Genomic DNA, 25627 nt, shown 5'->3' with positions numbered 1-25627 from the left:
AGAGAGCCCACAATGCTTGTGAGGCAAGTCGGACTGTTGGAGGAGTGCCAGATATGCAGACAATCACACAGGCCGAGGAGGATGCCCTCAAACTGGTTGCAACACATGTGGACCGTGCGTTTGGTGCCATTGAGCTCGGGCTCCTGGGTCAACATGTATCCATTCGATATGCACAATGATCAGTCTGAAAATCGTGCTGTTTGACACAATGTTGTCACAATCATTACATGCTCACCATAAAGACTGACAGTGTGCTCTTTTCATTGTAACTTGCAGGTCAATGCTCTGAGTCGTCAATGGCGGCCCAGTACACCTCCTGCATCTCAAAGGAAGAGACATCGTCAGAGGACGCAGCGTCCCATGACACTCCTGCATCTTCCACTAACGCAGATACAGTCAAATTGGTGGGAATCTGGTCGGGCTTACTGTCATGTTCACAAGCTGGTGAGAGCACTGCACATGTGCCCGCAGCTGACTGAGGTTGAGACAGCCGAGGCCCCTGACAGTCGGAGGGCTGTGGATGACCAGGCCCATGCTGAGCCTCATGCTGCTGATGACCCTCTCTTGTGAACAGCACAGGGCATGCTGGAGGTGCAGCAGCAGTCATGGCAACATCTGGTGGAGATGCCACAGGCCATATGCAGTCTTGAGCGGGGGATGGGGGAGTCCAAACAGCCCATGACAGCTGCTGTGTCCCAGGTATTTGAGCATATGGTGTCATACATGGAAACGGCAGTGGCCCTCCTCTTGAGCTACATTTCATTAATGTGCGCTGACCTGCAATCCCTCGCCGAGGACATCAGATCCACAAATCAGTAGCAAGGTGCGAGAGGGACCTGGGGCATGGAGACTGCCCCTACCCCTGGTCCTTCCCGGGAGAGCAGAGAGGTTCAAACGAGCCTTGAGCTGGAGGAGGTGAGCCTGTGCGCCATATCTGGGGTCCACCCTCAAGGTGCATCCATTGTGGACACCAGCCCCTCTGCTGGTGAGTCAAGGTCCAGCAGCCATGACATCTGAGGAGAGTTGTGCGGTGAGACAGGATTCCCCCAGCCAGCCAGGACCCTCCAGGTCTCGTGCGCACAGAGGATGACTGCCAAAATCATTCATAGCCAAATGGCAATGTGATCATTAGCCTTCCTCCAGTCAGGCTGCTAGCGCAGAAGTGGCACCCTGAAGGAGCAATCACAAGCGTTTCCAAAAAAACATGTGACACAAATGGTCTGCATGGGTGACACAGCAATGTAGAAAGATCGAAATCAAAATCGTCTTCACTAACATGTGTGTAGATTTTACTGTGAATGACAAGTGCCAGCATGTACCGATCGTGTCTCTTCCCATTACATCATTGGCCTTTTAGGACTATCAAGGTATGGAATAACATCATTGCCATTTCAGTATTACTCATGTGCGTCTCCATGGATGCAATAACATGGACAATGGCTCAGTACACTGCCACCAGTAATGGTGGAAGCAAAGATGTTACAGATGCGGACTGCTGCACAACAGGTGAACGAGGGTGCTGTGTGGCTTGCAGAGCCTACGGTGGTTTCTGTGGCGTGGAGAACATTTCATCAATGAGAATAAGTCCTGCTCACATCTGTCCTCATCTTGCAAGGCCTCCCCCCTATTAACTGCGTAGTTGTGCAGAGCACAGCAGGCAGCAAAGATGCAAGCTACCCTTTCCAGCTTGTACTGCAGGGCACCACCCGATCTATCCAGGTAGCGGAAGTGCGTTTTCAGCATGCTGATCGCCTGCTGAATGATGGTAGTTCCGTGGCTGGCATTGTATCTCTCCTCTGCAGCAGTGTGGGGTCTCGCACTGGTGTCAGGAGCCATGTCTGCAAAGGGTAGCCTTGGTCTCCAAGAAGCCACCCCTCCATCTGATCCAGTTCAGTGAACAGCAACGGCAGCTGGGACTGGGGCAGGATGAAGGCATCATGGCAGCTGCCTGGAAAGCGGGCACAGAATTGCATGAAGCATTTCTTGTGATCGCATACCAGCTGTACGTTTTAGTTTTAGTTTTAGTTTTGATTGAGTGGAACTCCTTATGGTTTACCTATTCAGCTGGTTGCCCGGCGGGAACCTTGATGGTCACATGGGTGCAATCTATGACCCCTTGCACCTGTGGGAATCCCACAATGGAGCCTGGCTTTCAGAGTCCGTCGTAAAGCAGACATAGTCACCATACCTCTGGTACAGGTGACCTCCCTGATGCAGCGGTGCACTGCTGACTGTGTGACCCTACAAAGGTCTCCTGTGGGCCCCTGAAATGATGCAGAGGCGTAGAAATTAAGAGCCGCTGTCACTTTGAGGGCCACAGGCATAAGATGTTCCCCGATGCCCAAGGACTGCAGGTCATCATTGAGCAGGGCACAGAGATGTGTCATCACCTCTCACAACATCCGCAGTCGCCTCTGACACTGGCACTTTGACGTTTGCAGGTATGTCATGCGGGACTTGTAGATGCGCGGTGATCTGTAGTGGCGAGTTCTCTTTGGGTGCTGCTGCTCACAACTGGGGGCCTCTATGTGGGCTGCAACTCTGTTGGTTTCACCTTCGGCACATATGGATCCTCACGAGAAGCAGGAAAATGCATATAGGGTGAAACATCTCCAAATAAGTTGCAATTAAACTCGGTTCCTTCATTTCTTCAAAGGTACCTAACAGGTCAGTGATTGATGTTGACTGGTATATCAGATGCATTCATGCATCAGCTGTGTAGCATGGCATGACATTGCCCGTCTTAGCTCCCACTAAGAGTGGCACCTCAAGACCACATAAAGAATGTACAAGCTGCATTGATTGGCCCACCAGACATATAACCTTTACACACCTACCATTTCTGGCACTCTCCCCACATTAAGGATGACTCGAGTGCCATTGCTCTTTCACTGACCGAGGCAATCAATGGCACAGTGTGGACAACCTTTATGGAGGGCAGAAATGCAGTGGCTCCCTACACATCTGCAGATGTGCCCCCTGTAATACCTTCCCCCTTTCCACTTCCCTTCAAATATGCAGAGTTGAGACCCCAATAATCCCATTCCCTCCACGTCCCTTCTAGTATGCACTTGTGCCCCCTGTAATACCATCACCCCCCGACCTCTGAAAACTTGAGACCCCGATAATCCCATTCCCCTCTCTCAGCTCCCTTCCAGTTTGCAGAGTTGAGACGCTGGCATTTCCAGACTTACCTGCACTGTGAGCGAGTACTCCTGCTGGCGTCCCGTCGGGCTTTCTCATTCGTGAATGGGACGGCATGTGAAAGCTGCTCTTTGAATGAAAAATGCAGAACTGTGGAGTGACAGGCAGCAGGATGCATAATTAGACAAGGTAAGTAACACTTTACATATGGTAATTGGGGTGCCGCTGCCAAGTGGCGGCGGGGGTGGGGGGGGCCGCACTGAGGTCCCACCGCCACTGGTAAAATGGGGCAGGACGTACGCGGTGTTGGGGATCGTGGCGGGCCTCTCCCGGAAGAATATTCCAGCCCCCCCACCGGCCATGACCCCTGACATCAGAGGGCTGGTAAAATTCAGCCCCTTATATTCAGCAATATTTAACCAGTCTTGCCCTTTTTTGAGGCAGGTCTCCATTATCGCCATGACATCATAGTCCTACATGGCTATCTGCACCTGCAGCACAACAGCCTTATTTAACCACACTCCGCGCATTCACGTATATGTACAATAAACCTAATTTAGACCTTATTACATTCTCTCTTACGCTGACCCTACCTGATACCTTAATATTTCCTACTGTAGTGCTAGCTGTCTCTCCCAATTCTCCTGTACCTTGGTTTTCCTCTCTAATATTACCTCCTGGTTACCACATCCCTACCAAGTTAGTTTAAACCCTCCCCAGTAGCACGAACAAATCGCCCCGCAAGGACATTGGTCCTGGATCTGTTCAAGTGCAAACTGTTTGGTCTGTACAGGTCCCATCTCCCTCAGAACTGGCCCCAATGTCCCATCAATCTAAAGCCCTCCCTCCTGCATCATTTCTCCAGCCATGCATTCATCGACTCTATCCTCCTATTTCTATACTCACTGGCACTTGGCACCAGGAGCAATCCGGAGATTATTACCTTTGAGGTGCAGTTTGCTAACTTCTTTCCTAGCTCCCTAAATTCTGCCTTCAGGAACTCATCCCTCTTTCTACCTATGTTGTTGGGACCAATATGGACCACGATCACTGGCTATTCATCCTCCCTCCCTCAGAGTGCTCTGCAACTGTTCGCCACTTCCTTAATCTTGACACCAGGGAGGCAACATACCATCCTGGATTCACCCCTGTGGCCACAGAAACACCTGTCTGTTCCCCTGACTATAGAATCCCCTATCACTATTGTTTTTCCAATCTTCCTGCTGCCCCTGGACAGCTGAACCAGCCATGGTGCCATGGACTTGGCTCCGGCTGCACTCCTCAGTTGAACCTTCGCTCATACCAGTATTCAGAACAGAATACTGGTTGGAGAGTGAGATTCACTCAGGGGACTCCTGCACTACCTGCCTGGCCCTTCTTGACTGCCATGTGATTACCCATGTGTGTAGGCGGTGGCATAGTGGTATTATCACTGGACGAGTAACCCAGAGACCCAGGGTATTTTTCTGGGGACATGGGTTCGAATCCCACCACAGCAGAAGGTGGAATTTGAATTTAATTAATAAATCTGGAATTAAAAAGCTAGTCTAATGATGGTCATGAAACCATTGTCGATTGTTGTAAAAACCCATCTGGTTCACTAATGTCCTTTAGGGAAGGAAATCTGCTGTCCTTACCTGGCCTGGCCTACATGTGACTCCAGACCCGCAGAAATGTGGTTAACTCTTACATGCCCTCTGAAATGGCCTAGCAAGCTACTCAGTTGTACCTAACCGCTACGAAGTCAACAAAAAGGAATGAAACCGGACGGACCACCTGGCATCGACCTAGGCACCGGAAACGACAAGGAAAACCCAGCCCTGTCGACCCTGCAAAGTCCTCTCCTCCTTACTAACATCTGGGGGCTTGTGCCAAAGTTGGGAGAGCTGTCCCACAGACTAGTGAAGCAACAGCCTGACATAGTCATACTCACGGAATCATACCTTACAGACAATGTCACAGACACTGCCATTACCATCCCCGTGTATGTCCTGTCCCACCGGCAGGACAGACCCACCAGAGGTGGTGGCACAGTGGTATACAGTAGGGAGGGAGTTGCCCTGGGAGTCCTCAACATCGACTCCGGACCCCATGAAGTCTCATGGCATCAGGTCAAACGTGGGCAAGATAACATCCTACTGATTACCACTTACCACCCTCCCTCAGCTGATGACTCAGTACTCCTCCATGTTGAACACCAGTTGGAGGAAGCATTGAGGGTGGCAAGGGCACAAAATGTACTCTGGGTGGGGGACTTCAATGTCCATCACCAAGAGTGGCTCGGTAGCACCACTACTGACCGAGCTGGCCGAGTACTAAAGGACATAGCTTCTAGACTGGGTCTGCGGCAGGTGGTGGGGGAACCAACATGAGGGAAAAACATACTTGACCTCGTCCTCACCAATCTGCCTGCCGCAGATGCTTCTGTCCATGACAGTATTGGTAGGAGTGACCACCGTACAGTCCTTGTGGAGACGAAGTCCCGCCTTCACATTGAGGATACCATCCATCGTGTTGTGTGGCCCTTTCGCCGTGCTAATTGGGATAGATTTCAAACAGATCTCGCAATGAAAAACTGGGCATCGATGAGGCGCTGTGGGCCATCAGCAGCAGCAGAATTGGACTCAAACTCAATCTGTAGCCTCATGGCCCGGCATATCCCCCACTCTACCATTACCATCAAGCCAGGAGACCAACCCTGGTTCAATGAAGAGTGCAGGAGAGCATGCTAGGAGCAGCACCAGGCATACCTCAAAATGAGGTGTCAACCTGGTGAAGCTACAATACAGGACTACTTGCATGCCAAACTGCAGAAGCAGCATGCGATAGACAGAGCTAAGCGATCCCATAACCAACGGATCAGATCTAAGCTCTGTAGCCCTGCCACATCCAGCTGAGAATGGTGGTGGACAATTAAACAACTAACTGGAGGAGGTGGCTCCACTAATATCCCCATCCTCAATGATGGGGGAGCCCAGCACATCAGTGCGAAAGATAAGGCTGAAGCATTTGCAACAATCTTCAGCCAGAAGTGCCGAGTTGATGATCCATCTTGGCCTCCTCCTGAAGTCCCCAGCATTACAGACGCCAGACTTCAGCCAATTCGATTCACTCCGTGTGATATCAAGTAATGACTGAAGGCACTGGATACTGCAAAAGCTATGGGCCCTGACAAAATTCTGGCAATACTACTGAAGATCTGTGCTCCAGAACTTGCCGCACTCCTAGCCAAGCTGTTCCAGTACAGCTACAACACTGGCATCTACCCTGCAATGTGGAAAATTGCCCAGGTATGTCCTGTACACAAAAAGCAGGACAAGTCCAACCCGGCCAATTACTGCCCCATCAGCCTACTCTCAATCATCAGTAAAGTGATGGAAGGTGTCATCAACAGTGCCATCAAGCAGCACTTGCTTAGCAGTAACCTATTCAGTGACACTCAGTTTGGGTTCCGCCAGGGCTACTCAGCACCTGACCTCATTACAGCCTTGGTTAAAACATGGACAAAAGAGCTGAACTCAAGAGGTGAGGTGAGAGTGACTGCCCTTGACATCAAGGCAGCATTTGACTGAGTATGGCATCAAGGAGCCCGAGCAAAACTGAGATCAATGGGAATCAGGGGGAAAACCTTCCGTTGGCTGGAGTCATACCTAGCACAAAGGAAGATGGTTGTGGTTGTTGGGGGTCAATCATCTGAGCTCCAGGACATCACTGCAGGAGTTCCTCAGGGTAGTGTCCTCGGCCCAACCATCTTCAGCTGCTTCATCACTGACCTTCCTTCAATCATAAGGTCAGAAGTGGGGATGTTCGCTGATGATTGCACAATGTTCAGCACCATTCATGAGTCCTCAGATACTGAAACAGTCCGTGTAGAAATGTAGCAAGACCTGGACAATATCCAAGCTTGGTCTGATAAGTGGCAAGTAACTTTTGCGCCACACAAGTGCCAGGCGATGACTATCTTCAACAAGAGAGAATCTAACCATCTCCCCTTGACATTCAAGCGCAATACCATCGCTGAATCCCCCACTATCAACATCCTAGGGGCTACCATTGACCAGAAACTGAACTGGAGTAGCCATATAAATACCGTGGCTACAAGAGCAGGCGAGAGGCTAGGAATCCTGAGGTGAGTAACTCACCTCCTGACTCCCCAAAGCCTGTCTACCATCTACAAGGCACAAGTCAGAAGTGTGATGGAATACTCTCAACTTGCCTGGATGGTTGCAGCTCCAACAACACTCAAGAAGCTCGACACCATCCAGGACAAAGCAGCCCGCTTGAATGGCACCCCACCTACAAACATTCACTCCCTCCACCACCGACGCACAGTGGCAGAAGTGTGTACCATCTACAAGATGCACTGCAGCAATGCACCAAGGCTCCTTTGACAGCACCTTCCAAACCCACGTCCTCTACCAACTAGAAGGACAAGAGCAGCAAATACATAGGAATACCATCACCTGCAAGTTCCCCTCCAAGTCACACACCATCCTGACTTGGAACTATATCGCCATTCCTTCACTGTCGCTGGGTCAAAATCCTGGAACTCCCTTCCTAACAGCACTGTTGGTATACCTACCCCAAATGGACTGCAGCGTTTCAAGAAGGCAGCTCACCACCACCTTCTCAAGGGCAATTAGGGATGGGCAATAAATGCTGACCTGGCCAGTGATGCCTACATCCCATCAATGAATTTAAAAAAAACCATTCCCCCTCTGCCTGCATACCCTTAAGCTGCAGGGTGACCACATCTATAAACATGCTATCCACAAAACACTTAACCTTGCAGATGTGCTGCAGTGACGCCAACTGCTGCTCAAACTCCGAAACCCAAAGTTCAAGCTGAAGCAGCTGAAGACACCTCCTACATATGTGGTTATCCAGGGCACAAGAAGTGTCCTGGGGTTCCCACATGGAACAGGATGCTCATTCCATGGGTCTGAGCTGCCATGTCATGCATCATGTTGGTCATTTAAATATTATAATGAGGCTGCCTGACTTCATTTTAATAATCATTCTAATTTTTAAAGAAAAGAAAGATTTGCATTTATGTTGCACCTTTCATGACCTCAGGACATCCCAAAGTGCTTTCCAGCCAATGAATTACTTTTATTTACTGTTTCTCAGTTCTTGGGGAAACTTGGCAGCTTAAAAGAGGCAAGATAGGCTGGATCAAAGAGGTGAGTGCCTATGCAGCACTGCTTGTGGGACAGGAGGAGCAGGAGTGCTTCCATTAGGCCAAACAAGCTCCCAATAAGTCCCCAACTGTCTACCACCATCTGCCTGCTCCCCATTCCGACTACCATTGGCCCTCCCCCAACCATTTTCCCCGCACCCCCCGCACCCAATCCCCTCCAGTGATCAGGACACCCTGGAACACCATGGGACCATTCTCCCCTCCAAGATTTGGACCACCCCTCTGGTGTTCTGGAACCCCCCTCCAACCTGATCTCCTTCAGTCCCCCAATAAACCTACCTGCTCTCATAGGCTTCAACCTTCCCATCAGAAAGGCATCCTATGGGACCAGTATTCCAGGTTTCCTGGCCTCACAACAGCCTACCTACACAGAACTCACCTCTCGTTTATACTCCAGGCCATTGAAACTTAACTACAGTAGTAACGGAGCTATTTATCTGAATGTATTATGAACTGTAGTAATCTGCTCTCAATTAGCTTTTCTATTACACCCTTTCCCTTTTATTAAAAGAGGTGACTCATCCTGGGTACAAATTCATAGTTACTAACCCAGATAACCATTCGTGTGAGTACCAATGTATGACTCAAACACAGGAGGCATCACAGCGAAGACCAATCTTACTCACATCCAGTTTCTCTCCCATGCTCCAAATATACTTCCAAGCAGGGATAATTCCTGACTTTTCTCCATGCAAGGGTGATATTGGCCTTGCAGAAGCCTCATGTGAAGGGTTGGTTTTGAGTCCATGCAGTTTACTGGATAATGATACTAAATGCTACCTACTTATCTGGTGTCAAAAGTTTGCAATAGGTCATAAAAAACAGTTGACCAGTCAGCTGTTGTCAATGCAATAGATGCCCTTTAACTGGATCTGTTTTGAGCCTCTGATTGGCTGGAGGCTCTATGCAAACGAATGGCTTGCATGACCTTATTGCCACCCTGACTTCATGCTTGAGCCATGGGAGTTAATTTCTATGTTGCTCTGTTGTCATGACTAAGATCAGCCACCTCAATGCAAAACAGGGATCGAGTTGGGATCTTCCATTGCAGGTTAAGTACCATAACAAGTAGTGCATTTACTCACTGAACTATTGGAGGAGCTGCTGTAAACTGAAATTTTAATTTGGAATTTAAAGTGAAGCTGAATAACAGAACTGAATACTACTCAAAATAACGTTCCTTCTGAATTGAGCTTTTAATCAGTAACAATCACTGCACAATGTTTCCCTTGCCTATTGTAGGTCACATTTCTTTGTTGCTGTACCTGCGGTGCAGGTGCTGGAGTGAATACCTCTCATACTATTCCACGACAAACCAGTTTTTCCAGTCAGACGGTGATAAGAGAAAACCCTACAACAGAAATTAAAACTCAAGTGTCCCTTGGGCCATCTTCAGGTAAACTCTCAACTTAGAGTCATAGAGTCATTTACGGCATAGAAGGATGCCATTCAGCCTATCGAGTTCATGCTGGCTTGCCACAGAGCAATCCAGTCAGTCCCACTCACCCGCTCAATCCCGTAGCCCTGCAAGTTTATTTCCTTAAAGTACTCATCCAATTTCTTTTTGAAATTATTGATTGTCTCCAGTTCCTCATGGGCAGCAAATTCCAGGTCATTACCACTTACTGCATAAAATATTTCTTCCTCACATGCCCCCTGCATCTCTTGCTCAGAACCTTCACTCTGTGTGCCCTGGACAGTGTACCATAAGTTAATGTGAAATGTTTTCCCTTGTGTAATTTACTTAAACCTGTCATAATCTTGTACACTTTCATCAAATCTCCCCTCAATCTCCTTTGTTCCTGAGAGAACAACTCCAGCTTTTCCAACCTACTCTTGTAACTAAAATCCCCCATCCCTGGAACCATTCTAGTAAATCTCCTCTGCACCCTCTCAAGGACCCTCACATCCTTCCTAAAATGTGGCGACCAGAACTGGGTGCAATAATCTTGTTGGGGCCTAACCAGAGCTTTATAAAGGTTCAGCATTACTTCCCTGCTGTTGTTCTCTATACCTCTATTTTTGAAGCTCAATATCCCATCGGCTTTGCTAACCTCCCTCTCAATATGTCCTGGCACCTTCAAAGATCAATGCACATGCATCTGGTCCTTCTGTTTCTGCACACTCTTTAGAAATGTGCCATTAAATATTTAATATTGCCTCTCCCCATCCCTTCTGCCAAAATGCATCACCTCACACTTCTCTCTATTAAATTCCACCTGCCATTTGTCTGCCCATTCTGCTAGCCTATCTGTGTCCTGTTGCAGGCAGTTCGTATCATCCTCACAGTTTGCCACTCCTCCAAGTTTGGTATCATCAGCAAATTTTGAAATTCTACTCTATATTCTAAGATCCAAGTCATTTAGATATAGCAAAAAATCAGTGATCCTAGCACTGACCCTTGTGGAACACCACTGTCTACCATCCACCAGTCTGAAAAACAACCACTTACCACTACTCACTGTTTTCTGACCTTAAGCCAATTTTTTATCCAGTTGGACACTGATCCTCCTATTCCATGAGCTTCAATTTTGTTAACCAGCCTTTTATGTGGTACTTCATCAAACACTTTCTTAAAATCCATATACATCCACTGCATTCCCCATATCAACCTTCTCTGTTCCTTCATCAAAAATTCAATTAGATTTGTCAAGCATGATCTGCCATTTACAAATCCATGCTGGCTATCCTTAACTAACCCAAATCTTTCCAAGTGTGCGTTGATTTTTTTCCCTCATTATTGTTTCTGAAACCTTACCCTCAACTGATGTTAAACTAACCGGCCTATAGTTACTAGGACTGTCCTTTCACACTTTCTTGAATAAGGGTGCCATCTTTGCCACTCTCCAATCCTCTTGGCACCGTCCCCATATCTAGGGAAGGTTGGAAAATTATGGCAAGCCCTTCCGTTTTCTTGACCCCCACTATCTTTAGCAAACTGAAATGCAAGCCATCCAGACCAGGTGACTTATCTACCCTAAGCATAGCCAGCCTTTTTAGTACATAGGAACACAGGAGCAGGAGTAGGCCATTCAGCCCATCAAGCCTGCTCTGCTGTTCAATACGATCATGGATTATCATCCACTTCAATGACTTTTTCCCACACTAACCTCATATCCCCTTATGTTATTTGTATTTAGAGATCTTTCAATCTCTGCTTTAAACATGCTCAATGACTGAGCTTCCATAGCCCTCTGGGGTAGAGAATTCCAAAGATTCACAACCCTCTGAGTAAAGAAATTTCTCCTGATCTCCGTCCTAAGTGGCTTTCCCCTTATTTTGAAATTGTGTCCCCTGGTTCTTCTCCCCAACCAGGGGAAACATCTTAGCTGCATCCACCCTGTCTAACCCTTTAAGTATTTTGTAGGTTTCAATGAGATCACCTCTCACTCTTCGAAACTCTAGAGAATACTGGCCCAATTTCCCCAATCTTTCTTTATAGGATAATCCTGCCATCCCGGGAACAAGTCTGGTGAACCTTCGTTGCACTCCCTCTATGGCAGTAATGTCCTTCCTAAGGTAAGGGGACCAAAACTGCACACGGTACTCTAGGTGCGGTCTAATCAAGGTTCTATGCAATTGAAACAACACTTCACTACTCCTGTACTCAAATCCTCTTGTGATAAAGGCCAAAACACCATTAGCCTTCTTAATTGCTTGCTGCACCTGCACGTTAGCTTTCAGCGACTTATTGACAAGGACGCCCAGGTCCCTTTGCACATCTACACTTTCTAATCTCTTACCATTTAAGAAATACTCTGCACATCTATTCCTCATACCAAAGTGGATAACCTTACATTTTTCCACATTATATTCCATCTGCCACATTCCTGCCCACTAAGTCTTTCCAAATCCCCTTGAAGCCGCTTTACATCTTCCTCAAAACACATATTCCCACCTAGTTTTATCTCATCCTGAGCTTGGAAATATTACATTTTGTCCCCACATCCAAATCATTGATATATATTGTGAACAACTGGAGCCCAAGCACTGATCCATGCAGTACCCCACTAGTCACAGCCTGCCAACACGAGAATGACCCATTTATTCCTCCTCTCTGTTTTCTGCCTGTTAACCAATCCTTAATCCATGCCAGTATATTACCTCCTATTCCATGTGCTTTAATTTTGCTAACCAACCTCCTGTGGGGGACTTTATCAAAGGCCTTTTGAAAATCCAAGTATACCACATCCACCAACTCCCCTCTATCAATTCTGTAAGTAACATCCTCAAAAAACTCCAACAGGTTTGTCAAACACGATTTCCTATTCATAAATCCATGTTGACTATGCCCAATCAGATCATTATTATCCAAGTCTCCATTTATCACATCCTTTGGAAATGATTCTAGCATTTCCCCAATTGATGTAAGGCTAACAGGCCTGTAATTCCCTGTTTTCTCTCTCCCTCCCGTCTTAAATCGTGGGGTGACATTTGAGACCTTCTGCAGGAACCATTCCAGAACTGCTCCAGTTAGCGGCGAATGGTATTCCCGTGCCACCCAGTTCACATTCGTTTAAAGGTGGCATACACAAGTCGGTGCTTTGTGCAGTTGTGTCTGAGATCAGTGCTTTCATGTCTTGCACTCAACAGCACAAGGAAGGCCAACATTGGAATGGATTCTTGTCTCCAGGCTCAGCACTAGCAAGGGCGATTCTTCTCAGGTTATGGTGGGGAAGGCATGGCGGTGGTGGGGAAGGCATGGCGGAGGTGCCGGGAAGGGTATACAGGCAGTACAGGGTGAGGTCTCAGGTGGTTGGAGGAGCAGACAAGAGAGGAGGGCAGCGTTCAGTGTGTGTAGTGGTTGTTACTGATGCTGAAGCTGTCTGTGGACATTACAGTAAGCTTATTCTGTGGCCACAATCAGCATATGCTTCTGAAGGCTGATGATCCTTGTGGCTTGCAATACAGAATAATTTATTGATGTATGGCTCATGGAGCTTTACAGAGTGATGGTGGGTTCCACCGATGCAGGTCCGTCCCCGCTGCATGATCGCACATGTCTCCCGTGTCCGTCACTGCACCGTAAACTTGCATGTAAAATTGCATGTGAAAAAGGGGGGAAGCGGAAGTTCCGCCAGCTTCCGGTTCCGCTGTCGGAAACGCCGCTGGATTCATAAAATCCCAGCTAGCATGGGGAACTCATGAGGCAAGTTACAGAAATGCCTGTCTGTCCCCCTGCCTATGGAATCTCCTGTAACAACGGCATTTCTACACTTTGTTGCTCCCTCCTATACAGTCCCTTGCCCATTGGTGCCATGGTCTGGACAGCACTCCTTCAGGGTATTGTAACTCCCAGCAGTCTCTAATGCTGAGTACCTGTTTGAGAGTGGCACACACTCCAAAGACTCCTGCACCTCCTCCTCTTCCTAGTCATCTGGATGATCACCCACCTAGTATCCTGAACTATTACTACCTGTGGGTGACCACCTCTTGTAAATTACAATCCAGGAAACTCTCCTGCTCCCTGACACTCCGCAGCGACTGCAGCTGGCCTTCAAGCCTGGAAATCCTGAGCTCGAGCTGAAGCAGCTGGAGACAATTCCTATGCATGTGCTCACCCAAGAAACTCAAAATTTGTACGAATGCCCTAGTTTCGAGAGTAAAAGTGAAAAACTTACCATTCACTTACGTGTTTTATCCTCCCTACTGCCGGTCTTATTGCACTCTTGCTCTCTTTCGCTGCTCTCATATACTCCCCACCGATCTCACTGTGCTCTCACTCTCTATCGCTGCTCTCTTATCCCTGTCCCCAGTCTCACTATGCTTTTGCTTTCTGCCACTGCTCTCTTATCCCCATCCCTGGTCTTGCTGTGCTCTCACTCGCTGCCGCTGCTCTCTTATCCCCATCCCTGGTCTTGCTCTACTTTCGTTCTCTGCTGCTGCTTTCTTATCCCTGTCCCTGGTCTCGCTGTGTTCTCGCTTTCTGTTGCTGCTTTCTTATCCCTGTCCCTGGTCTTGCTGTGCTTTCGTTCTCTGCCGCTGTTTTCTTATCCCTGTCCCCGGTCTCGCTTAGAGGTGTGAATGCTATGAACTGAGCCATGGCTGACATCATGTAACCAGGTAAATACACAGAAACAAAAAAAAATCTTGACTTATGGTATTCCTGGACTTTTCTTTTCACTAAACTAATATCACATTTTTGTATATGAAAGCCATTGCTACTTTCAAGGAGTTAACATTCTGTAAGTTAGTTTGTCATGAAGTGATTGATGACTTTAACCCCTTATAGGGACTAAACCAAATCAGGAGTACATCCCTATGAATCACCTTTAATTAAGTTCAAACCAGACAATTTCTTACAGACACTTATTTGGGTCCAAAGAATTTAACTAGTTTTCCCTCAAAGAAAGAAAACTAACAGAATATTACCATCTTACCAATAGCCTATTTTTAAAATAATTATGGCTAAGTCATAAATATCCCAGATATTATAAGGGTCTGGGATACTCTCTTCAATATGTATCTCTCCACTTAAAGCGATAAAGAGGGTGTTCTTGTAGTTGTATACAGAATACTACATGAGACGATTTATTGCCTTTTATATATTTATTAAAGAATTTAACATGCATTACACTTTTAAGTGGATAAGTTAATCACCATATCAAATATTACTAAGAGATGTAACACATAATTTTCTTTCTAACATAGAATCCAAAAGCTAAACCTTGCTAATGTTACAGCAAAATATCTTAGAATATCCATCAAAATTTAAAGCAAACTTTCACCTTAAATTCCCCGAGTAAGCCATAGGGTGAGAAGTATTGTTGAGAATTCAACACATCCAATTTTTGCTTCAGAACCCCTCATGTTTATGCTATTTCTAAGGTATCATCTAACCTTTTAGCATATAGGTGTTAACTTTCTGTGTGTGTTTTTCCTGCTTTTAAAATCCATATTTGGTAGCATCATTAACTAACATCTCCACTTAATGTTTTGCTAGAATTCCTCTGCCCTTGAAGTTGTGAGCATTTATCTGGTCAAAATGTTTATAATTGTGTTTACTTGATCTCTTGTTCCTGTAAGTACTATTCCATTTATTGTTTTATTATCTATAATTGTGTTTTTTATTGGTACCTTTTAACAACCTTTTGAGCCGATCTGTCTATATCACCAACCAACACTATCAATTAAGTTTATTGCTACCTCTTACTGATGTCACAAAAGATATTTCAATATGCGTTTATCCTCCAAGTCCCTGGCAACAGAAATGCTGAAATGGATTTCCCAACTTAAAAGGTGTTTCTGGTTCACATTCTATTGTAACAGGGACCTTGAAAGACCTTGAAATTTCTAACTGTACCTGCTTAAAGGGGAATGTCACTGAGTCTTGAAAACTGACCATTTATTCAATCTCTAATTCTAAAAGCCATAATATATTAACTAAATCTAAATTCTACCTAATTAAGCCTATTATACCTATATTGCATCACAGTCACTGATCCTGTGATGAGTAAATTCATAGCTAATGTTTATCTTTTCCTATTTTTCAGAAGCCAATACAGGATTTGGACAGTCCAGTCTGTCCCAACACAAATTCATTGATGTTGCTTCGACCTTTAGACAGATAACTCCAGAAACTTTGAAACTTGGATCGAATGATGAGCTACAACTATGTGTTAGCAGAGTGTGAATGACATACCTTATACGAGAGGTAGTGTCATCCACGAACAATCAATATTGCATTTTTTCCCCCCAATTTATCCAATTTTCTCCCAATATCCATAAATGTGCATTTCCCAGTAATAGTAATTGGGCTATGAGCAGGAGTGCAGCACTGCTCATTTTCCTCTCTCCAGCCCAAGAGCACTGAATATCATGTATTTATAGAATTGTTATCACTATCCAACTTTGATCAGGCAAGTCAGCACAGAGCAGCAATCAAACATCAGACTTTTACAGTATGCATTGTGGGCACATGGTACGGTTACCCACTAAGCCATTCAAAGAGCTCAATGCTTTGTTCTTGCGATCTATAATCCCTGTACTGTGATATGGAGCATTGTTTTTCATGTACCAATAGTATGAGCAGAACTTTCAACTTCAGCAGAGGCATAAAACTGGATTGGGCACCCATGTTACATCCTGCTGGATTTATCTTTCCATCGGATGCCAATGAGAATCCAATCCAATACCATCAGTTTTATACCCCGCCGAGGTTAAAAGTTTTGCTTATGTCCCTGCGTCATGTGAGCTGAAAATGAAACTCTTTGCTCCCAATGGAATTGCTGAAAAGGCTACATCATTTGTAAATAAACTGCAGTGTTACATCCCACATGCAACACAGCTCCATTTCAAAGAAATAGCCTTTCTTTCTTTGGACTCCTTATCTTGAGAGACAATGGGTAAGCGCCTGGAGGTGGTCAGTGGTGTGTGGAGCAGCGCCTGGACTGGCTATAAAAGCCAATTCTAGAGTGACAGGCTCTCCCACAGGTGCTGCAGAAAAATTTGTTTGTCGGGGCTGTTACACAGTTGGCTCTCCCCTTGCGCTTTTGTCTTTTTTCCTGCCAACTGCTAAGTCTCTTCGACTCGCCACACTTTAGCCCCGCCTTTATGGTTGCCCGCCAGCTCTGGCGAACGCTGGCAACTGACTCCCACGACTTGTGATCAATGTCACAGGATTTCATGTCGCGTTTGCAGACGTCTTTAAAGCGGAGACATGGACGGCCGGTGGGTCTGATACCAGTGGCGAGCTCGCTGTACAATGTGTCTTTGGGGATCCTGCCATCTTCAATGCGGCTCACATGGCCAAGCCATCTCAAGCGCCGCTGACTCAGTAGTGTGTATAAGCTGGGGATGTTGGCCGCCTCGAGGACTTCTGTGTTGGAGATACGGTCCTGCCACCTGATGCCAAGTATTCTCCGGAGGCAGCGAAGATGGAATGAATTGAGATGTCGCTCTTGGCTGACATACGTTGTCCAGGCCTCGCTGCCATAGAGCAAGGTACTGAGGACACAGGCTTGATACACTCGGACTTTTGTGTTCCGTGTCAGTGCGCCATTTTCCCCACACTCTCTTGGCCAGTCTGGACATAGCAGTGGAAGCCTTTCCCATGCGCTTGTTGATTTCTGCATCTCGAGACAGGTTACTGGTGACATTTGAGCCTAGGTAGGTGAACTCTTGAACCACTTCCAGAGCGTGGTCGCCAATATTGATGGACGGAGCATTTCTGACTTCCTGCCCCATGATGTTCGTTTTCTTGAGGCTGATGGTTAGGCCAAATTCGTTGCAGGCAGCCGCAAACCTGTCGATGAGACTCTGCAGGCACTCTTCAGTGTGAGATGTTAAAGCAGCATCGTCAGCAAAGAGGAGTTCCCTGATGAGGACTTTCCGTACTTTGGACTTCGCTCTTAGACGGGCAAGATTGAACAACCTGCCCCCAGATCTTGTGTGGAGGAAAATTCCTTCTTCAGAAGACTTGAATGCATGTGAAAGCAGCAGGGAGAAGAAAATCCCAAAAAGTGTGGGTGCAAGAACACAGCCCTGTTTCAAGCCACTCAGGATAGGAAAGGGCTCTGATGAGGAGCCACCATGTTGAATTGTGCCTTTCATATTGTCATGGAATGAGGTGATGATACTTAGTAGCTTTGGTGGACATCCAATCTTTTCTAGTAGTCTGAAGAGACCACGTCTGCTGACGAGGTCAAAGGCTTTGGTGAGATCAATGAAAGCAATGTAGAAGGGCATCTGTTGTTCGCGGCATTTCTCCTGTATCTGATGAAGGGAGAACAGCATGTCAATGGTCGATCTCTCTGCACGAAAGCCACACTGTGCCTCAGGGTAGACGCGCTCTAATACTTCCTTTAAAGCATAAAATAGAAATAACAGTTGATATTATAGTCCAAATATTTAACATGCTTTAAATAAATTGTTTGCTACTTTGGTTTGAATCATGCTGAGAGCAACACGATACAATAATGGTACAATAACAGACGGAACTTTTCCAGCCCTATGGTGAAAGGCTGGGATGCGGGAGGGCTGGTAATATGGCGGGGAGGGGAGCCCGACATCTTCTCGCCACCATGGTTGGAACCTCAGCGGTGCAGCCATCCACTGGGCGGCCAATTGAGCCACTTAAGTCCCAATTAAGGGCCACTTCCTCCCCACCGGCCACGTCGGGAGGGCCCACCACCACATTGGGAGACTGCTAGGTAAACCCTGGTGGCCTCCCAGCAGGTTTTGTGGGGCAGGGTGGCTCCTAAAAGGCCGCTCAATGGCCCACGGAGGAGCCCCTGGCCCGCCACACCACACCCCCCCACCCCACCCCAGCTAAGGCAATGTGGCTGTAATTCCACCTGCTCCCCTCCCCAATCCCGATTGCAGGGCCTGCCTGCCTGGCCCTGACTCTTTAAATAAAACTTAGCTGTTCTTCCAGAGTGCCTCGGAATTGAGGCACCCTGCCCTTCATGCTGCAGCCTCAGCTAGTGATAATGCTACTGAGGCTGCTGAGTTTGTAGCCCTCAGATTGGGCCAACAGCTCGGGGGGTGGCGGGGGGTGGGGTGGCGGGGGTGGGCCACATCCTCAATTGAACGGCTGCTGGGTGGTGGCCGTTAAATTGTCCACTGCCAGAAAATGCCGCCCGAGTATCCCATCACCCGTCGGCACCAGGCCGGCTCCCATTTTCAGCCCCAGCGGCAAGACTCAATTCTCCTCAGAAAAATTCAGCCCAATATCGTAACAGTAATTTGTACTTGTTAAATTCTTTCAATCCAAAGGAAAAACTCTGCTTGTCAATCCTTGCTGCATATAGCTGTAAAATTTCCTCTTGTTATTCCATTATCTCTTACCAGAACAAAAGGACAATATTAGGGATCTGAACTTCCAGCGGCTGAAGTTACCTGCCTGTTGATTGCACCAACAGGAATTTTATTTTGCTGAAGGTCAAATTTGTGACATCAATGTACTATATGTTATAACTTTTGTATATTTTAGAACTATAGAATTGCAATCCTATTTCCACACTTGCAAGGTCATAATGAACTGGCAACAGAAAGGTTATACTATTTCTGAGCCCATAATTGATTTTTGTACATTTGATATATGCATGAAGCAGACACAAAGTAAAAATTCAAATTGAATATTAATCATTCATTATATTAATAATAATACAAATTTGAAGTATAGTACTACCAAATATTTTATTCAAGTGACCAATACCTTCCATTAAACATATGAGGAGTGTAATAGAACATACTGTGCAAATTTGTGGGTTACTAATTTTTTCCCGATACATACCTGACCAGAACCAATATATTCATGCTCTCTGTAAATTCCATTTAAAGGGGAAGGAAAGCTTAAGAGTTGGGGATGTGGGGAGATGGGGTGTTCGGAGTGTGTGTGCGAGAAGCTCCATTTAGTTTATTGAAGGAAATAAGAGAAATGTTGTTGACATTTTTGTAAAAACACCTTTCTCATGAGTAAGCAGGCCCTTGAGGAGGATACTCTGTCCTACAAGGGTCTTTGATGGTATCACTCTGATAGTGAGTACTCTTGTGCATACTGGACTTGCTTCATAAAACACTGTGGGGTGAGAGAGGAAAACTTCAGGTTAGCCTTAAAGCTGTTTTGGGGATGTTATATCCCAGAAAACTATGCTTTAGGCTAGGATCTCCATCCCAGATTACCTAGGGTTACCAAGGGTCAGACTGTCCTGGAATGGCATTCAGATGGATTTGATGTGGTCGCATTGTTTACTATGGGATGCTTGACCAGGGACGAGTGGTCCCAACTGAAAGTGAGATTCAAGGATCCCCAAATTGGTAAGAAACTTGACATTTTTACTAAAATGTCAAAACAAAAATCTGCTCAGACTAATACCTATAAAATGGGAGAGTACTTCAAACAGAAAGTGCTGCTTTAGGTTTGGCTTAATTTTAGCTGCTTTTACAATGAGCACTTCTGAATTTGGATTACACAGGAACAGCTGTGCGCAAACGATCCACATTCGCATTGCTAAAACCACCGTCCTTATTTTGAAACAAGATTGTAGATCCCTATTTATGTGGAGCTCTGAACCTGCTGTCAGGATGAGTGAGCTGGATTTAAAAGTACAAACACAAAACCTGTATATAGGCAGTGGCATCCTGTGATCCAAACTGCAGAAAAACCTCAAACCATTGCATTTCACTAATTCTGACACTAGGTGATGGTAACACACCTACATGGCTCAATAGTACTCTCTAGTGGCTAGAATGAAGAATTCCATGGAAAGTGTCTCAGTACAGTACATCTCAAGGAGGTCTTGGACATTTAAAGTTGTCAGAAGCTAGAAGCAAATTTTCAAAAATGTTCTCTTTATTCTTTCATGCCCAATGCTCAATTTCAGGCAAAATATCATCCTCCTGGATGCCAGAAACTTTTTGTGTGTTTTTTTTTAACTCAAGAAAGCTCCTATTCTGTGACTGACAACTTGGTATCAGGAAAATGGAGCGAGATTATCAAACTAGAGGGAGATCACAAACATATATTCCATTTTTTTATGGTGCTCTGTTTATTTTTAAAAAGGCCATATTTTCAAATCAAAATAAGTGAGACTTATTTAAGAATACACTCGTCCAGTTCCAAGATCATAAACAAACATAATGAGAAAGCTCATTTGGCCCATTGAGAGTATTTTTACTAACACCCTGACTCTCTCATTTTACCATCCAAATGTATTTTGAATCATGACAATTTTGCCTCTAGTACCCTGGCTGGCAGATTACTCCAAACATTTATCACTTTTAAAGAAGTTCTTCCTTATATATTTGATGATTTCTATTTTATATATAGTTTTTATTATTTAGCTTGGCCTTCCCTTGTTTACTTTGATATAATATACTGGATTTACCATACCTATAAAACTTAATATTTTAATTAGTTCCTGTAAACACTTTTTTCTAGACTGTAAAATGTTATCATCCCTAATTATTCTTCATAGCTGATCCCCATTAAATATAGGATTAGTCTCATTACTCTGTACCCTCTCCAAAGTATAAAATTGATTTTTGCAGTATGTTATATTGAAGACTGAAAGCAATACTCCACGTGGACCCATCAGTGCTTTGTAAAGCCATAGCAGAACCTCTGTAGGCTAGTGTTATCGAGTTCTGTTCATGTAATCCAGCATTCTATTAGGTTTTTTAATTGCATTGCCACATTTTCTAGACATTAAAAGTGACACATGTCCTGTTATACCCAGGTAGCTTTCTGTTACTGTCTCTTCTAATTCAATGCCAAATGTTGTACAGTTGCCCTGTGCAGTTTTTGACCTCTGCTATACTTTACATTTATCAATATTAAATTCCATATCCTGCTGATCTGTCTGTTCTTTATGACATACTTATGAAAAAAAAGGTGTTTGTTTTCTATTTTGAAACTCTGCTTGTGTTTGATATAGAGACAGTATTTTGAGCTTTATAATATTGGAGTGAAAATTTGTCGTGGTAGTGGTAGAATTAATTTGAGATGGTGAATTAAGAAGTGTAATGCTGCAATATTGAAATTCATTGGCTTAAGTCTATTTTATTCTATAAGTATTGTCAACAAAGCTTTAAATAAGTCTAGTGACAACACTAGATCACATCTCATTTTAACAAAATTATTACAAATTGAACATTAAATCAAATTTGTCCCAGCTCAGAGCAGGTGCTCCATTATGCCAGTGGAGGATTTTATCCCTAGATTTAATCCATGTAAGAACTACTTCAGTATTGATTGGTGAGTTTGCTTTATCATTTCTCATTAAATAATCACACATACGAACCATAGACTACCATAGCCTAGGAATCAGTGTTGTCATTAACTCATGCCTTCATTCAAATAATGGACAGGGAAATCACACAAACATGTCAAACATTCATCCGCTAATATCACCAATAATAGTTTCTAAGTTAACGTGTTTTTCATGTTATTAAGAAATAAAGCTGTGAGACAACTATTACCTTTATATTGGAAGATACTATGGAAAATATATTTTTGTACAATATTTTATTCATTTTGTAATGCTCTCTGTATGATCAGTAGCAACTAAGCAATAAAATATTTACCTACTTACTGATTGTACTGACAATTAAAGTACAGAATAAACTGAAGCAATGTAGAACATGGTCACTAGTGAAATGCTGAATGGTGCACGTTGTGTTATAAAGCGTATAAGGCTCATGGAACAATGTTATTGTAATACAGAATGTAAGAGTTATGGAATGACTGATAGAGTGTATAAAGTGCACTGAATCACGAATGTGTGAGGTGCACTGAATACTAGTGTAATACAGCGGACTGAATTTTACAGACCCCTGATGTCAGGGGTCATGGCGGGGAGGGGGCTGGAAAATGCCTCCTGGGGAGAGGACCATCACGCACTCAGATGCCGGGAGGACCTGGCCCGATAATGCAGGCGGCAGCAAGGCCTACGGCGGCCCCCTCGCTGCTAAGTGATGGGACCGCCATTAACATATGTAAATACATTTAAATCAATGAATTCATTACCCTTACGTTCCCACCGTCTGTCCTGGTGCGATATTTGTGCGGCTGGCCGGCACTCGCACGCCTTCAGATCCCTGTCCTGGGAACTGAGGCAGAACACTGGTGGGGAGAGGGGAGCAGGTAAGTTTATCAGCGTGGGAGGCGGGGACCGAGGTCAAAGTCATATCATTGGTGTAGGGGATGGTGGGAAGGGTTATAGTGTAAAGTTTATGCACTTTGGGGGGGGGGGGGGAGGGAGGGGGAAGGTCAGGTGGACAAAGTAAGTGTTTTGTGGGGGGAGAGAGCAAGTAATTAATTCTATGGTTATTGGGGGGAGGGTGGGGGAGGGACAAGATAAATTTATGAAATTTTTTAAAATCAATGTATCTTTACATATTTAAATTGAACAGCAGGGCTCGAAGCCCTTTAAAAATGGCATCAGTGCCTGCGCACAGGAAGCTGGCGCCATTGCTGGGGACGGACAGCCCGCCCCCTCCACCTCATCGGGTGGGGGAGATCTGCCCCGGCTATTTAAATGAGCTGCCACGATTAATATGTGGTGGCTCTGCGACCTGTGACCTGCTATTGTTTTTGCCCACTGCCGATTTCGGCGGCGGGTGTATAAATTTCAGCCCAGTGTGTGATAGAGACAGTGCTGTGTTTGCCTATGTAACAACCCTCGGTGCAATTCAAACTAAGTAGTTGTCTGTTAAGTTCTTTGATGTGTTTTTGAGACATATGAAAAGACATTAAATAAACACAAGTCTTTTTAACAATGACCTGCTTGTTGTATGAGTAATGTAGTTATCAGGCTTGATCCTTGGTTTATGTTGAGTGAGCTGATCTCCGTCAGTGGAATGGTAGATATTGATTGAATGCTGCTGGTGTTAATGAAGAAAGAATCTGCCTGGGTTCTAGCTATCTGTTCTCAATAACAACAATTTGCATTTATATGGAGGCTTTAACATAGTAAAACAACCCAAGGTGCTTCAAAGCAGTGTTGTCAAACAAGATGTCACACAGACTGTCATAAGGTGATATTAGGATAGGAACATAGGAGTAGAAGTAGGCCATTCAGCCCATTGAGCCTGCTCTGCCATTCAATATGATCATGGTTGATTATCCACCTCAATGCCTTTTTCCCACACTAACCACATATAGGAACATCGGAGCAGGAGTAAGCCATTCGGCCCTTGGAGCCTGCTCCGCCATTCAATACGATCATGGCAGATCATCCAAAGTCAGTAACCTGTTCCCCCTTTCTCCCCATATCCCCTGATCCCATTAGCCTTAAGAACTATATCTAACTCTTTCTTGAATATATTGAATGATTTGGCCTCAACTGCTTTCCGTGGTAGAGAATTTCACAGGTTCACCACTCTCTGAGTGAAGAAATCTCTCCTCATCTCAGCCCTAAATGGCTTACCCCTTATCCTTAGACTGTGACCCCAGGTCCTGGATTCCCCCGTCATTGGGAACATCTTCCTGCATCTAGTCTGTCCAGTCCTGTTAGAATTTTGTAGGTTTCTATGAGATCCCCTCTCATTCTTCTAAACTCTAGCGAATATAAGTCTAATCGACCAAGTCATGCTGCAGCTGTACAGAACCTTAGTTAGGCCATACTTAGAATATTGCGTGCAATTCTGGTCGCCACACTACCAGAAGGACGTGGAGGCTTTGGAGAGGGTGCAGAAGAGGTTTACCAGGATGTTGCCTGGTCTGGAGGGTATTAGCTATGAGGAGCGGTTGGATAAACCTGGATTATTTTCACTGGAACGACGGAGGTGGAGGGATGACATGATAGAGGTTTACAAAGTTATGAGCGGCATGGACAGAGTGGATAGTCAAAAGCTTTTTCCCAGGGTGGAAGAGTCAGTTACGAGGGGACATAGGTTTAAGGTGAGAGGGGCAAAGTTTAGAGGGGATGTGCGAGGCAAGTTCTTTACACAGAGGGTGGTGAGTGCCTGGAACTTGCTGCCGGGGGAGGTGGTGGAAGCAGGTACGATAATGACGTTTAAGAGGCATCTTGACAAATACATGAATAGGATGGGAATAGAGGGATACGGTCCTCAGAAGTGCAGAAGGTTTTAGTTTAGGCAGGCATCAAGATCGGCGCAGGCTTGGAGGGCCGAATGGCCTGTTCCTGTGCTGTACTGTTCTTTGTTCTTTGTTCTTTGTAAAGGGACCAAAGCTGCACACAGTACTCCAGGTGCGGTCTAACCAAGGTTCTATATAATTGAAGCAAGACTTCGCTACTCCTGTACTCAAATCCTATTGTGATAAAGGCTAACATGCCATTAGTCATCCTGATTGCTTGCTGCACCTGCATGTTAGCTTTCAGTAACTATTGAAAGAATGTATCGTTGCTGTAAACTATGCAATAATTCTTTAAAGATTATCCATTGCCTATGTACTGTCATACTTTTTAATGTATTTTCCCAATCCACTTCAGCCAATTTGCCCCTCATACCTTCATAAATTCCTTTATTCAAATTAAACTGACTTCAGATTATACTACCTAATTTGCAAATCTAATGTAAAATTCTATCATATTATGGTTACTCATCCCTAAATGTTCTTTTACAGCAAGATTATGAATTAACCATTTTTCATTACATAATACTAGATATAAAATAGCCTGTTCTCCAGCTGGTTCCTCAACATACTACTCTAGAAAACCATCCCTAACACACTCCAGAAACTCATCCTCCACAGCATTTGTACTCATTAGGTTTACCCAGTCTATATACAGATTGAATTCACCCATGATTACTATATTACCCATGCTACATGCTTCTCTAGTCTCCTGATTAATACCATGCCCCACACAACCACTA

The 25627-nt window shown here is 45.1% G+C and overlaps 1 protein-coding gene across 3 annotated transcripts in view; it reads left to right on the top strand.

Moving 5' to 3' along the window:
* Nucleotides 1-22327, top strand: part of LOC137375972 (uncharacterized) — a 38935-nt gene extending 16608 nt beyond the window's left edge. For 2 of the 3 annotated variants that reach the window (XM_068043787.1, XM_068043788.1), the window contains exons 4-5: nucleotides 9587-9740; nucleotides 15838-22327. In XM_068043787.1, coding sequence (XP_067899888.1) covers nucleotides 9587-9740; nucleotides 15838-15977 — 294 coding nt within the window. In that variant the 3' untranslated portion in view covers nucleotides 15978-22327. The remainder of the gene's footprint in view (nucleotides 1-9586; nucleotides 9741-15837) is intronic. The other variant, XM_068043789.1, reaches the window with a different exon arrangement.
* Nucleotides 22328-25627: the final 3300 nt, after the last annotated feature.

This window comes from Heterodontus francisci, chromosome 12 (genome assembly GCF_036365525.1).
Source record: "Heterodontus francisci isolate sHetFra1 chromosome 12, sHetFra1.hap1, whole genome shotgun sequence".
Lineage (NCBI taxonomy): Eukaryota > Metazoa > Chordata > Chondrichthyes > Heterodontiformes > Heterodontidae > Heterodontus > Heterodontus francisci.
The sequence above is the reverse complement of the archived record's forward strand: the minus strand, read 5'-3'. Positions and strand labels throughout refer to the sequence as shown.